Source organism: Balaenoptera borealis, assembly GCF_965194805.1.
Source record: "Balaenoptera borealis genome assembly, chromosome: 3".
Classification (NCBI taxonomy): Eukaryota; Metazoa; Chordata; class Mammalia; order Artiodactyla; family Balaenopteridae; genus Balaenoptera; species Balaenoptera borealis.
This window is the reverse complement of record NC_138866.1, coordinates 113,633,920-113,649,609: the sequence shown is the minus strand read 5'-3', so window position 1 is coordinate 113,649,609 and position 15,690 is coordinate 113,633,920. Positions and strand designations below refer to the sequence as shown.

Here is a 15,690-nt window from a genome sequence, read left to right as displayed (position 1 = left end):
ACTGAATACAGTCTAGCACCCTGATCCACTCACCTGTCTAGGCTGGAAACCCAAAAGTCTACCCAAATTCCTCACTTCCTCACAGCTCATCTACAACTAACTGTCAGATCTAGTTCCTGAAAGTCCTCAAATTTGGCCTCATTTCTCTATTCTCCTGCCTACAATCCTGCAACAGCCTCCTGACTCCTGGACTGTTCCTCTTCTGGTTCCTCATTCACTCTTCAGCCAGAGTGATTTTCTGAGCAAAGCACATCATGTCCCTCCCCTGCACCCTGGGGGCTCAGTGTCCTCAGGAGGGAGTCCACACTCCTTAGCTGAGCATATTCCAGCCTCCTGTTTACCTCCAGTTCAGTGCTGTCCAATAGCAATAGAATGCAAGCCACACATGTAATTTTAATTTTTTTAGTAGCCACATTTTTAAACAGTAAAAGAAACAGGTGAAATTAATTTTAATAATGTACTTTATTTAACCCAATATATTAGAATTATAATTCAACATGTAATTAATATAAAAATATCAATGAGCTATTCTACTTTTTTCTCATACTAACCCTTTGAAACCCAATGTATATTTCATACTTACAGCACATCTCAATTCAGACTAGCCCCATTTCAAGAGCTCAGTAGCTACATGTAGCTAGTGGCTCCCATACTGGACAGTGCAGCTATAGTCTCATCACCCTCTCTCATTCCCCTGGCCTTTACACATGCCTAGGAGACTCCTATCCCTTCTTCAGTCAGCCAACCCCTGCTTGTCCTTCAAGATTCAGCTAAGCATCACCTCCCCTAGGAAGCCTTCCCTAACTTTTGTTGAGATGTCCACTTTCGGCAGTGCTAAATCCCTCAGCACTTACCTATATCATTACACATGATATGGTAAATATTACTTTTACTTTTCTGTCTTCCCCACTAAGGGGGATTTACCACAGAGTTGATGAAGCTTAAACTTCAGGGCCCATCTCTCCCCTCACAAACCCTTTCTGAGGCCTCATATTTAATTTTGTAGCAATAGTTTTATATTCCTTTTCTTAAAGAGTGTCAGACCCCACAAAACCTGGATCAACTCCTGCTCCTCTGCTAGGTTGAGCCCCTTGAGGGCTGCCTTAATTCTCACTGTATCTCCAGATCCTACACAGGTTTCATACAAAGAGATTCCATAAATGTTTGCCAAATGAATGAACATCAGAGTTCTTTGGGGCTTAATCCTAATCTCTCTCTCTCTTTCAGAGTAGCATCAGCTGGTCCTTGATTTTAATAACCATACATTTGTTGGTGATTCACAAATCTCTATTTCCAGCCCTGACCTTGTTCATAAGCTTTAAGCCCATCTGTACAACTGTCTCGTAGACATATCCACTTGGAGGTGACATAAACACTCACTCACCATTCCAGACTGGGAACTTTTGAGTCCTCCTAAACCTGTTCTTCCTGTAGTCTTCCTTTTCTCACTAGATGGCGCCACCATCCACCCTGCTGCTCAAGCGAAAAACCTTGACTTCCACTCACCCTCCACATCCACACCATCACCAAATCCAGACGATTCTGTCTTCAAAATATCTCTCAAAGATACACGCACACACACACACACACACACACGCGTGCACACACGCTGGATGCCCACAACAGCCTCCTAACTGGACTCCCTACTTCCACCCTTGCACACCTACCATTCATTTTGTACACAGCAGTTAGGGAGTGACCTTTTAACTATGACTCCTCATTACATCATTTCCCATTGAACTTCAAATAAAATCCAAACTCCGTATCTAATCCACAAGGCTCTGATGAAGCAGCTCTCATCCCCGTCTCTAGTGTTATCCTGTACCACTCTCCCCTTACTCACTATACTGGCCTCCAGTTCTTTCCTCTAGTGCACCAAGGTCCTTCCCTGCTCTGAGTCTTTGCAAATGCTGTTTCCTCTTCTTCCCCTATGGAGCATGGGGAAGAATTCCAGAAGAATTCTCATGGAACTCTACTTGGACTGTCTACCTGAACTTCTCCTCCTCCAGGAGGACTCCCCTGCTCTCCCTCGCTAAAGGGGGCCCACTACCAATAGTCACTCTCCATCACATACACTATTTCCTTCACAGCACTTTTCATACTCAGAAATATGTTATTCTACTTGTTTATCATCCATATGCCCACTCGCCCACACTAAAACATTTTCTGTTAGTTTTATATTTCCAATTTATTCAGGTAGCAGAGCATCTAGAAATCATGCTGTTATTTGTAGAACACCATGAATATCTAATTTCATATTTAATCTCATCCCATACACTAGGAAAAAAGATTGCTCTGTTGTATGAATAGCAGAATATGTAAAATCTCTTACAAGCATTCACACATCCATGGAAACAACACGCTGTTCTACCAGGCATGATCAGATGTTTGAGTTTTTCTGTTAATATTTGTTTATTTCTTATGCATTCATTTTGTCATCTGCTAGCACCCACCAGCAGATGAATGCTGAAAGCTTAAGAAAATTTTATGAAGAAAAGAAGCCTTTATACTGAGAATCTGATTCTTACCATATTTTCCTGACAACTGGAGGGAAGCTGACTATTATTTAAGAAGTTAGGTAATTCCCTGGACTCCACACTCTCACTGCCAAGGGCCTGGGTTTGATCCCTGGTCAGGGAACTAAGATCCCACAAGCTGTGTGGTACGGCCAAAAAAAAAAAAAAAAAAAGGAGGGAACCCCTCAGCCTAACTAGGATGAGTTCTTTGGGAGCAAAGTGGATTCCCTGCAGGCTAGTAAGGTCAGGCCCACAGAGGCAGGAAGGGTCCTGGTGGCTGCTTCCTGTCCAGCACCCCTGTCTCCACAGCAGATAGCTGGCTGTCTGGCAGTACAGGTCACTGGAGTAAATGTTAACCCTGACAGGAAAGGGACGACTGGTTCCTAAGGAGGCACCAGGTTTGTCTGCTTGGGGTTTCTGTTGGTTGGTTTAATAAAAAAAAAACCCTTCCAAGAAGAAAATAGCCTGCAATGCACTTAAGAAAGAGTGGCAGACTTCTTCCTGGAGTTTCACATTCTGAAGTATTCCTGTGGGCTGAATGTGGATATGGGGTTTCCAAAGAAGCCCGGACCAGTCTCATTCCCCACCTTGCATCCCTTTTCACCACTGGTGCCCCACAGGGCTGTCTTGCCCATCAGCATCTCATGCAGATGGTCAGTTATTTCTAGCTAAGCTTGTAGCTCTCTCTGTAAAGAAGGTCCCATCATCCTTCAAATACAAGTAAGGCTTTTTGGCCAGGCTAGAGCCTCAACTTTGGCTTTCTGCAACTATGCATGGTCAAGGAAGGTCAAATATTTATCATTTGGGGCCAGAACAAATAACACTGAGAGCTTTAAAACCAGGTAAAAAAGTTTCAGAGCAAGCTAAGTTAGACTGTGTTGATAACTATGCAAACATTTACCATTTCTGGGCTTCCCTGGCGGCACAGTGGTTAAGAATCCGCCTGCCAATGCAGGGGACGCGGGTTCGAGCCCTGGTCTGGGAAGATCCCACATGCCGCGGAGCAACTAAGCCCGTGCGCCACAACTACTGAGCCTGCGCTCTAGAGCCCATGAGCCACAACTACTGAAGCCCACACGCCTAGAGCCCATGCTCTGCAACAAGAGAAGCCACTGCAATGAGAAGCCCGCGCACTACAACGAAGAGTAGCCCCCACTCGCCGCAACTAGAGAAAGCCGCGCGCAGCAACAAAGACCCAACGCAGCCAAAAATAAATAAATTAAATAAGTAAATTAAAAATAAATTAATTAATATATCTTTTAAAACAAAAAAAAACAAACATTTACCATTTCTTCATTGGGTTCATAAAAGGCATCCTCAAACCAATACATGTCAGTTTGACGATGTTGTCTGAAATATTTTTAGCTTTGAATTTTTTTTTTTTTTGCAGCCAGTGTCAAAAGAAAGACTCTAAAATAGTTACTACGTGTCTATGTTCAATGATACATCTTTTTTTCTTTTTCTGAAAATACCCTTAAGTAAATTCTGATTAGAATCATTCACAAAAAAAACTTTATCCTGGTTCTAGATTACCAGAGCAGAATAAAAAGTAAAGTGAAAGGTCCTCCAGCTGAGAAACTCCACAGATATCAGTTGGGTGAATATCTGATATGAAAATGAATCGTTCTCTGCTGATCTTACATCTCCAAATTGTTCAGGTAGGAGAACACCTGCGATTATGTTGCTTAGTAAAACACCACAGGGGTATTCCTATTCGTTTACTTATTGTCTGTGGCTGCTGTCATGCTACAACAACAGAGTTGAGTAGCTGTGATAGAGGCTATATGGCCTGCAGAGCCTAAAATATTTACTGTCTGGCCCTTTACAGTAAAAGTCTGCCAACCCCTGCACTAGTCCATCCCATTCGCTCTACAGATGAGCAGTGTGAGACCTCGAAGAAAAGCAAAGTGACTTTGTAGCACCTTGCACAGTGTTCCCTTTATCAGTTACTTTTGTCTATGCCTGTCCCTTCTACTGGAAGGGACATGATCTTTTTACTTCCCACACTGCTTTTCATTTAAGTGCTTAATAATATAGGTTTGTGGAGTTGCACTGACTTGCCCAGGATAACAGGGATAGTTAGCCATGGATACTGGGTTAAAACCCAGAAAAATGGATTCATAAACTGGTGATAAGGACCACCAACTAGCTGTGTAACTTTGGCAGAGTTAATTATCCTCTCCGAGCCTCAGAGTCTCCTCATCTGCAAAATGGCAATAACAATCTATTCCTGCAGGGTTGTTTTTTTTTTCTTTTTTGGCCACGCCGTGGGGCTTGGGGGATCTCAGTTCCCCGATGAGGGCTTGAACCTGGGCCACGGCAGTGAAAGCCCAGAATCCTAACCACTAGGCCACCAGGGAACTCCCCTCCTGCACGGGTTTTCTGAGAAATTGTCAAGATAATGTACGTATGTCATAGGCCCTCCACAAGTATGGATTCCCTCCCCTACTCCTTTTTCTCTATAAACTGGAGACCCTGACCTGTTAGAGTTCCCTGAGGAAACCACCAAATACTTGTGGCGCTTCTGCTTTAGGGATGAGACGTTGGGCTCAGCCCTTTGGGAGATATAAAGATTATTTCCCCCATTTAGTGGCAATGAGGAGCCTAACACTGTGGCCGCACCTCACCCCAGGCTGCCAACAGAGGAAGGGGGAGGCCCAAGTGTCTTTCCTGTTCCTGTTTCCCTCCAAGAAGGAGCTGGCTCCCACTGCCCTCTAATTGTCTTCCCCCTGCTTAAACTTCCTGAGCACCTGTGGCTTTGATTTCTCCCCAACCCTCCTCCTTGACTCCCTACCACTCGATCTGGCCTTTCCCCACTTCTCTCTTACTTCCTTACCTTTGGGTGTGTGGCTGACTGAATAAGCCCAGTTTCCCTGACCCCTGCCTTCTCAAGGAGAAGCTCAAAGAAGGAACCCATTAGTCAGGGAAGAGGTGTGAACTCATAGGTCAGTGTGAGTGAGTGAGTGAGTATGCAAGGCATGTTCACTTTCATAAAGTTTCATAGTTAAAGTAAGATAATTTGCAGAGGTGAGTACACATTCTTGCATAAATCACAAAAATGAATACCAACACAGTTTACTAGATCAAAGACTGGATTTTCAGAGAACTGCTTCAAGAATTCAAAGAGAATGGCTTCCCTCAGTCCGTCAGTGAAGTACAGGATAATTTACCTCCCTCAAACAAGATCATAGGTCTTGGGGCAGTCAAACACAGAATGATATAAGCAAAGGCAGTTACCGCTCTCTCTGGCTATAAGAAACCTGGGGTGAAACTCCAAATCCAGATGTTTTTAAAAATCATTTCAAAATAGCTACAGTTTTTAAATTATTTGGACTAATTTTTAGAAGGCAGTTGTTAGTGCTGCAAACTCCTAACTATAGGTTTTCAATTTTAAATAAATATAAATTTACTTTCAAGGACAGCCAGTATTTCAACCTGTTCTTTTTTTAATAATGCTGTTAATTAAAATTCATACTGGATCTGTTTCAATAAATAGATATGAACAGTTGTAATCAGCACTGCTCTCACTGGTTGGCAAAGAGCTGCTACTAAAGGCCTTGAAGAATCTTTTAAGTAAGTTACAAATTCTTTTGAAATCATGATTATGCTTTACTTGCTTGGCAAGCTTTGCTCTGATGGTCTAGTTCTGACAAAATTGAAAATTGAGAATTTGCAGAGTTTAAATAAAAACAGAATTACTATGAAGGACTGGGAGGCAAGTCGAGAGGCATTTTGATGTGAACCATTTTTAAAGTCTTTATTGAATTTGTTACAATATTGCCTCTGTTTTACATTTTGGCCTTTTGGCCACGAGGCATGTGGGATCCTAGCTCCCCGACCAGAAATCAAACCCGCACCCCCTACATTGGAACGTAAAGTCTTAACCACTGGCCCGCCAGGTAAGGCCCAATTTTGAAAACTGCTGGCCTAATGTATACCAAGGCATTAGATACTTTCTCAGAGAATAGTACCAGACTTCATGGCCACCCTCAGCAAAGCCTGCCCTGAGAACTTCAGGAGGAGGGAGGGCCCTGTTTCCTCATATTAAATGAGGTAATGCTCTGAGCCTCCCTTTCTTTTTTAAGTCTCTGGCTTCTTAGAGCAGTCATCTGGAGGGAAATAGTACTGAATGGGGAGTTAGGATACTGGGTTCCCATTCCAGTGTGGATACCTTCTGGCTGTCCAACCCTGGGCAGGATATTTCTCCTTTTTGGGCCATCTGCAAAAATGTACTAATTGGAGGTCGGCTGACCAGATCAGACAAACAACAGCTGTGCTGGGCCTGACAGAACGGAACTCATTTAGACACAAGACATTATCAATGAATGTTACCGCTAAACAGAACATTTGCATGATTAGTTGGACTCTGTCATTTCCACCAGAGATGGGAAAGGACCTGTCCAAGGTCACACAGTTAGAGGCAGAATTGGATTAGAACCCAGGTTTCCTGACTCTCAATTCTATGCTCTGAACACCACACATACCTCAGAAGTCCTAAAGGAAGTACATTTCATCTCCTTGTATCACACATCTCTGAGACATGTTGCTGAGTTTGGTCTCCATCCTGCCTACTCATCAAAACTGCACTGGATTAAGCAGCTAAGTCCTTCCACTCTTTGCATGCAAAATTCTGCTCACACTAGTGGCCTGAAATCTGAAACAGGCAGGCTATGAACCAAACTTTGCCCAAACTCACCCTTTAGGAGCATGAGAGAAATGGGGGTCTGTGTTCCCTAGGGTACCCTCACTTTGGAGTCTCAAGGAACAAAAAACTTGGGGATGAATTTTTAGAGATCACTTCCCCAATTAAATTTCACTATCCAGATTATTGAATCGTGCAATGAATTTAGCAGGAAGGTCCCTCACAGGGGCAGAGAAATTCTTGGAAAGGAACTGTGGAGTCAGAAGAATGCCCCAGAGTTGGAGCTCTCAGTCTCCAGTCAGCACAGAGAAAGGGCTCTGCACCCAGGGCTGGCTTGTCAGTGGATGAGTGGAGCTCCCATCTTCAATACTTTAAAAACAAAACAAAACTCAAAAAGCCTCCTCCTTCACAGACCCTAACCAAACTACCAGCCCCTCCAGGTCTGGAATGTGAACAAACAGGACTAAATGAAAGTGAGGGTGCTAGATAAACCCTACACACCATGCCCATTTTATCATTTTTCCCTGCCTGATATCTCCTTGGACATTCTCCAAAGCCCAGCTCAAATGTCATTTCTGAAGACCCAATCAGAACAACCCGGGTTCATCCTGGCTCCACCATCTATTTGCTGTGTGACCTTGAACAAGTGGTTTAACTTCATTAGGCCTCAGTTTCTTCCCCTGCCAATGGGGGATCCTAATAATAACCATTTTATAGGACGATTAAGGGCTGACCCAAGGTCACTCCTGCAAAAGCCCCAGCATAGTGCCTGGCAGAAAACAGGACTCTATAAATATTGAATGAACTGCAAGGGAACCAGAACACTCACTCATCTCTTGAGGTCTGACCTAGCACTTTCCATTCTTCAGTCCCTGGCTTTCCCCCACCCTTTTGCCCAAAAGGGGGTAGAGAAGCCTGAGCCAACCTGTTCTTACCTTGCTAAGGTCCCCTAGGGCCATGATCTTGGCCACTGGCCTCTTGCTGAGTTGCTCCTTCACCCACAGCTCAAGTTGTTTGTTCCACTTCATGGTGAACACATAGAGGGCATAGGCCAGCAGAAGCAGCAGGCTCTCCCACCAGACAATGAGGTTATCCAGGAAGAAGAGGATGAGCATCATTAGGTCAAGGATGTAGAAGGTGATGTCACGGAACAAGGGCCACCAGGTGAGGTTGAGGATCTCCCGGGAGAAGAGGGCACAAGTGCCAATGACAAAGAGGATGTTGAACACCGCAGAGCCCACTATGGTGCCAATGCCCACATTGCTATGGGAGATGAAGATGCCAATGAGGGAGGTGAAGAGCTCGGGGGCAGAGCCTCCAGCAGCCATGAACGTAGCACCTGCCACATCCTCAGAGATCTGCAGCTTGTCTGTGATGACACCCAGGGCTGGGACAAAGTACTCGTCACAAACGATGGCCAAGGCTACAAACACATACAGCATGCCAAAGATGTGCAGGACCACCCAGCCCTGCCTCCGCTCCTTCACACTGAACAGGTCTCGGGGGTACTCTGCCTTGGGGTGGAAGTCTGGCTTCCCAGAAGGCAGTACTGAGGGACTGGGAGCCTCTGGCATCCCAGCTGTTGTCAGACTTGGGGAGGGGACAGTGGGCGAGACTGGGACTGGCTCCACAACCACACAGTGATGGACCTGAGTGGTCGGATTTGCCCTGACCCTGGGAGTTGCCGGAGTGGTGGGTGCTGGGGAAGGGTTCTTCACCAGCCCCCAGAAGGTGGCTGAGGATATTCCAACGGTTGGTGCACTGGTTCTGGACGAGGGATTCCTAGCCTTCCACGCAGCAGTAGAGGCTTTGGTTTCTGCTGGGCTGCTGCCTGTCGTGATGCTTACTGTCACCTGCCCCTCAGAGATGGCTGCGGTGTGCTCCAGGACTGTTCCCTGGGGTGCTGTCAGCTTGTTTTTTCCCACTAACCCCCGGTGGTTGGTTGAGCTATTATTGTCCACTCTTCTGGGGGTAGTTAGGGTCTTCTCTTCTACCACATTCCTTGGAGAAGTCAAGATGTCTGTTTCTAAGTCATTTATCAGGAAGGGTGGGGCGTTATCAGTTACTCCCTTGAGAGGAGTTGGGGTGGTTTCCTCCACTACTGTCTCGGAAGGGTTGGTCTCCAGTATTTTGTTGGTTGTCATAATTTCACTGTCTTTCACTGTTGCTTTGGGGGTGATCCCACGGCTCCTGGTCATTGTCATGAATGTGGATGGGTCGTAACTGGTCACCATCCTACCAAGTGGGGATGGGGTGTATTTCCTCACCTTTCCCCTGGCTTGAGTTGGGCGGTAGCTCTTCACTGCTCCCCTGGGTGTTGCTGGGGTATAATTATTTACTGCTGGTCTGCCTGAAGTTGGAGGGTAGTGATTCAGTGCTCCACTGGGTGTGGCTGGGGTGTCTTTCTTCACTTTTTCCGTGCGGGCTGCTGTTGGGCTGTCGCTGCTCTTGGGTGTTGCTGGAATGACGTTGGCTGTTCTTCTAGGTATACTGGGGGTGTTCTCCATTGTTACACCAGGTGTTGTTCCATCTCTGCCCACTGTGGCTTGGGGTGCCCATGTCTCAACCTCCATTTCAGAGCTAGATTTTGGAGGGTCATTGCTCACCATCATCATCTCATTGTTGGAAAGGTCCCGGCTGGCTAGTTTTACAGGCTGTTGGGAAGAGACTGCTGCCCACAGTGAGGGGAGCCCCCGGGGGCTCCTCAGGTACTGGTAGGTGGAACCCATGATCAGCATTCCCAATAGGAAGAGGAGGCGCCTCCAATGAAGCCGCTTTGGCCAGAGTAACCGCCTCTCCTGTGCCCCCATCCTGATCAATTTCCCCATGATGGCCAGTTATGCCTGGTTACAGAAGGCCTCTCATTCTGTCCACTGAAAGATGGGGGCTGCTCTGGGATTCAGATTAGAAATCAGAGAAGATTCCTCCATGAAGCCCAGCCAGGGGGTAACCACAAACCTAGAAAGAAAAAAAAAAAAGAAGAGGTTATTTGCTCCTAAAAGGAGAGCTGGGATCCACCAAACCCTTATCTGGAAGAGTGACTATTCACACAGGGGCCTTTGTAGTGAAAGTCAGTTGTTTCTGCTGGAACAAAACAACCCCTGCCCCCTGCTCCAGGGGGCAATGTCTGCTCATGGGAAAAAGAGCATCTTGGGGTCCTCTTTACTGTGTAGGCATGCTAGCAGCCCAGGTTCCTGAGCTGGGTCTACCCAGCTCTCCTTGGGATCCTTGCAAGAGGTCTGCCCACACTCCACAGGTCCAGCCAGAGTTGCTGGGAGCTCAGTCATCTGTAGCTGGTGCCCCAGGCCACAAATGTTACCTTATCCAAGGCAAAAGGAAAGTAAGGAAATATGATTTTAAGCTTTAGACAGAAAGGGGCAGTAGTGGAAAGCAGTGCAAGGCTCTATGTGTTTTTACTGGACTGATTTTAAAACGATTCCACCATCATTCAGAGAGGACAAAGCTTAAAATTTAACGTCATGAAGCTTCCCAGACAGTGTGTGGTGTCATGGGAGGAACATGGGGAATAGAGTCAAAGGCTGGGTTCCCAGATCTGCTGCTTACTAGCTGTGCCACCCTGGACAGGCTGAACCTCAGTGCTTCATCTGTAAAATGCGCATGATAACATATGCACTGATTATGCAAAGATTCTCTCTGAAAGGACATCTGGAAAAGGGAAACTAAGGGTCAGGGATCAGAGGGAGACTTACTTTTAAGTATATCCTACTCTTCGGTTTAACTGCTTAACCTTTTCATCATGTGCATGTTATAATATTTTAAATTTAATTTCATAGAAATAATAATAGTAATAATAATACCCATCTATGTAAATAGTAATAACAATACCTATGTCACAGGAATGTTGGGAGAGTAAAAACACATCCGGTCTGGGAAAAGCATTGTACAGAATCAATGCCCCATAGGGGTTAATTTTACATAAGGACTCAGGAGGGAAAAACATTTAAGGCCCTCAAAGAATTCTCAATTTTAAAGAAGGGCAGAGAAGCCCAGCCCAACTAAATATGAAATCTCTCATCAATGTCCACAGGTTACTACAAAACAATAACTAGAAATGATCAGTTTTGCATATGAAGTAATATATTACAAGTTAGATGAATAACCCATAGAATCTTAGGTCATTAAAGGTGGAAAGAATTACTGACACTGTTTAATGCAACTCCCCATTTCAGACATGAAGAAACTGAGGTCCAGAGAGATGTGACTTGCTCAACATCGCACAGCTAGTGAGCAGCAGTGCAGATGAGCTTTCTAATGTCCCAGTCTTTCCAGCATACCACACTAATTAGCAATGCAAATACAACTGTCTTAAAAAGCAAAAGAGGGGAAAGCAAAATAAGTATGGAATTAGTGAATTTCCTTCTTTGTCCTTGATTCCTATCATTGTCTTTCCACCATCTCCCTGTCTACCCTAACCCTCGCCATATACTCAACACTCTGAATCTCCAAAAGAAACTTTGGAGAGTATCTCTTTCTGGTGTGCCAGTGTTATGTAACAGAGCTGAGCTGGCACCCCAGCTGATCCCTCCTACCTAATCACATAATTTACCTTCAAACCTGGACATCTGGGTATCTTCTCAGTTCTGGATCCAGGGTCTCAAAGAGTAAGTCTGAAGCTGTACAGCAGGGAACACCCCATCTCCTGCTCCCAGCTCCCCTATGGAATCCTAATTCAAGGCAGGGTCAGGTATGAAGGGCATCTCAGGGGAAGGATATCCAATCCCTGCTAATACCCGCCTCTAAGAAGCTTATCAGGGCATTGTACAAGTTCTGGGTCCCACTGTCTCTGCCAGAGCCTGAGAGAGCAGACCTTCCCCCAAAGACATAGATGGATTCTCTGTGGGCCCCTGCATTCAAGGGGGAAACTGGGGGAACTTCTCAAACTAATTTCTAAGCTCTGAGAATGAGAGATGATCCACAGTTTCCGGAAAGATTTGGAAAGATTCTGAAGGCACTCTGTGGGAACCAAGAGAAAGTGCCTGAGGCTTAAAAGATCAGAAGACCTCAGTTAGCACCAGGCTTTGTTTGCTACTGTGTGATTCTAAATGTAATTTAAATGTAAATGGAGAGATAATAACACCTGTCCTACCTATTTGAAGGGTGGATGTGACAATCAAAGTTAAAAATAAGGGAATATCTACTCAATTTTGCTGTAGAACCTAAAACTGCTCTAAGAAATAAAATCTATTTTTAAAAATGAGGGAATGTGGGAGAAATACTTTACAAACTTTAAAGCATTTCACACATGAAAAAATATTTTATTAGGCCTAAGGGAAATTCTTGAGGGACAGGGCACTGACAGATCTCCCCAGTGCAGGCTGGGACATACTGTCAACGGAAACAAAATGCACAACCTAAAAGTAAATAAAATCAAATGTTTTATTTGGGGCATTACTGAAGACTTAGGCCTGGAATACAACCTCTCAGATAGCTCTGAGGGACTGTTCCAAAGAGGTAATAAGGGAGCAGCCAGGATATACAGGAGTTTTTGCCCAAAAACCCCAGGTAGTCAAACATCAAAAGATTACAGCTAAAGAAAAACCAGACATCTCAAGTTGAGTTAACTGATTTTCTATACCTGGGACGATGCAAGAGTCTGGGCTTAATGAAATTATTCCTTTGATATGCACCTTACCTATGGGGGTGGGGGCAGCTGCAGTGCCTGATGGCTTGATGGCCACAGCATCCTTTGCTTACTGATATGGCAGGTGACATTATTTGTCCACAGCACCTCCTCTTGGTCATAAATTCGACCAACATTTGGGAGGCATTTTATGACCAATTTTGTCCCATGGCACTAAGAAGTGGTTCCTGGATCAGGCAAAGATTCTGTTGATAGGCCACTCAATGTGCTACTTTTTGGATCAGGCCCTACTGATAATCTAAAATTCTCTGGAATATGCTGGCGGTCCAGTGGTTAGGATTCGGTGCTTTCACTGCCGGGGCCCGGGTTCGATCCCTGGTCGGGGAACTACGATCCCACAAACCGCATGGCACAGCCTAAAAAAAAAAAAAAAAAAAAATTTATCTGGATCTCCTGTCTTACTAGTCTATTATGATCCAGGAAATATTTTCCCTTGCTGCTTCTTCCCATACCTAGAGTTGCACTATTACGATTATTCTACATAAAGTTTTACAATTTAAAAGATCCATTGTCTGGCCACTGACGAGTAGTATTTTAATAGCGACTCAAACCAGTAAGATGCAAGGGGCATCCCCATAAGAGAGTGCAAAAGATGTAGCCTCCACAAAATCTAGAAAGTTTACTCCCAAAAACAGTCTAAGAAAGTAAAGGGTCTTCACTGTACAGGTGGATGCAATGAAGGTTAAAATGACAAAGGCCCCTTCTTGGCTGGGACCCCTTATGACAAATTTCTCTGAGAGCTGGCACAGCCAGACCAAAAACAACAATAAAAAACTGCTCAGAATCCCAGTCTATTCGACTGGCTGTCAAATGAACACCATTATGTGTACCGCCCAGATGGCAGAGACCAAGCTCTCAAAACACACACACACACACACACACACACACACACACACACACACACACACACACACACACACACACACCCCTCTAAGAATATCAGGTAGAACCTTCACATCTCAAAGACACAAGGAGAGAACTGCAAGTTCTCCCTAGAAGGGCTTTTGTTTCTTTAAGGTCAGAATTCTGAAAAAACGTTTTATCAAGCTGGCTTTCTCTAACTTAACTGCTTACACAATAAAAAGCCCCATACTGGCCATTTTCAGGGAGAGATTTTCTTTAATTCCCAATTAAGTAAGTACTTGTAGCTAAGTTTGTATATACATAAACCTGGCTGGGGTATTAGTTGGAGGCTGGCTTTCTGATGCCCCTCATTTAGGAAAGATGTTAGGCCACTCTCTTACCTAATCACCCAGTTTAGACAGCTCAGTGTCTCTCAACTGAGCAACCTAGTGTTTTTCAACCAGGCTCCCCTAGTATCTTTCAGCTGGGAGGTACTTTTTCCCAATGTCTTTCAACCAGGTCCCCCCCCGTATCTTTCAACTGGGTAGCCAGGTACCTATTGTACACTGCCAATTAAAACTCAGGAACATCAACCAATAATCGGGAGATCTGAGAACCAGGAGAGACTCACCCAAATTCATCTGGACTCTCCAAGGAGGCGAATGGGCACAAGAGGCCTCTGCTGGTACCAAGGCTCTGGTTCCTCCTAGAGTTCAGGCGAAGGAGGGAAGTCTGCTCTGGGTCCCTTTATGGTCACCCAAACTGTCAACTGAAAAAAAAAAAGCACAACCTAAAACTTGAGAATTATGTTTTATTTGGGGAATTACTAAGGATTTAAGCCCAGGAAACAGCCTCTCAGATAGTTCTGAGGGACTACTCTGAAGAGGTAAGGGAGGAGCCAGGATACACAGGAGTTTTTGCAGAAAACCCAGGTAGCTGAACATCAAAAGATTACTGCTAGTTAAAGGAAAACTAGACATCTCAAGTTAATGAGTTTAGTGTTCTTCCATGTATGGGAAGATGCAAGCATCTGGGCTTAATGAAATTATTCCTTTGATATGCACCTTAAGTATCTAGGGCCAGTAGCCTGTTTATCTCCATCCTGAGTTCCCCTCCGGCTGCACCACTGGGAGGGAGTAGGAGGCAGCTGCAGTGGCTGATGGCTTGATGGTCACGTCATCTTTTGTTTACTGATATGGCAGGCAACATCCTTTGTCCACAATCCCAAGATACCTGAGGAATTGTGCGTCTAGCTCATGGCCGGAGCTGACTGACATGGGAGTGGAGCAAGGCAATGGGGGCGGGGGGTGTCTCATGAGCCTACCCACTCACCTGAAACCATTTCAATCATTCAGCTAACTCTGCCTGATACTTACTGATTGCTCCTCTTTCCCCTCTCTGTTTCCCCCAAGGTACAGGGATAGCATGCTGCTTTGATTACTTCCATCTGAAATAGCAGGTAATCCCTCACAGCTTCATCCGTGCCCTATTTCACCCTGAGTGAAGGTACCCAGATCCCTCTGCTGAAGCACACAGCGGTGCTCACTCTCTGTGGAAGAGCTGTCTTCATCTCTGGGTGTCCAGGGGTCACTCTGGGTGTTGGAAGCCTGGGTAGAGGGGCTGACCTCCGCTAGTTACCACATCGTTGCCTCCTAAGAGTGCTGCAGGCAAAACCAGATCTAGTTACACCAAGTGTCTAACACAGTCACAGTTTGGTTCAGAAAGATGGAAAAAGGAACCCAATTCATGAGGTGAAATTATGAGTGATCTTTTTTTTCTAGAATAATTCCTCTATTTTTACAACGTTATTTGTGCAATATAGAAAATTCAGGAGAGGGCTTCCCTGGCAGTCCAGTGGTTAAGACTCCCCACTTCCACCGCAAGGGGTGTGGGTTTGATCCCTGGTCGGGGAACTAAGATCCTGCAGGCCGCCATGCGGCATGGCCAAAAACAAAGAAAAAAGAAGAAAATTCAGGAGAGGAAACAAATACTCAGAAAAGGATTCCTTTCTCTCATACACTCATAAC

General features: G+C 45.1%; 1 protein-coding gene across 1 annotated transcript in view; it reads right to left on the bottom strand.

Annotated features, from left to right (window-relative positions):
* SLC24A1 (solute carrier family 24 member 1) overlaps nucleotides 1-15,690 on the bottom strand; it is a 39,484-nt gene that overhangs the window by 16,071 nt on the left and 7,723 nt on the right. Inside the window, exons 3-5 of the mRNA XM_082383275.1 lie at nucleotides 14,295-14,432; nucleotides 11,726-13,176; nucleotides 8,094-10,116 (exon numbers count right to left, since the gene is read on the bottom strand). Of these exons, the coding sequence (XP_082239401.1) occupies nucleotides 8,094-9,986 (1,893 nt within the window). The 5' untranslated portion in view covers nucleotides 9,987-10,116; nucleotides 11,726-13,176; nucleotides 14,295-14,432. The remainder of the gene's footprint in view (nucleotides 1-8,093; nucleotides 10,117-11,725; nucleotides 13,177-14,294; nucleotides 14,433-15,690) is intronic.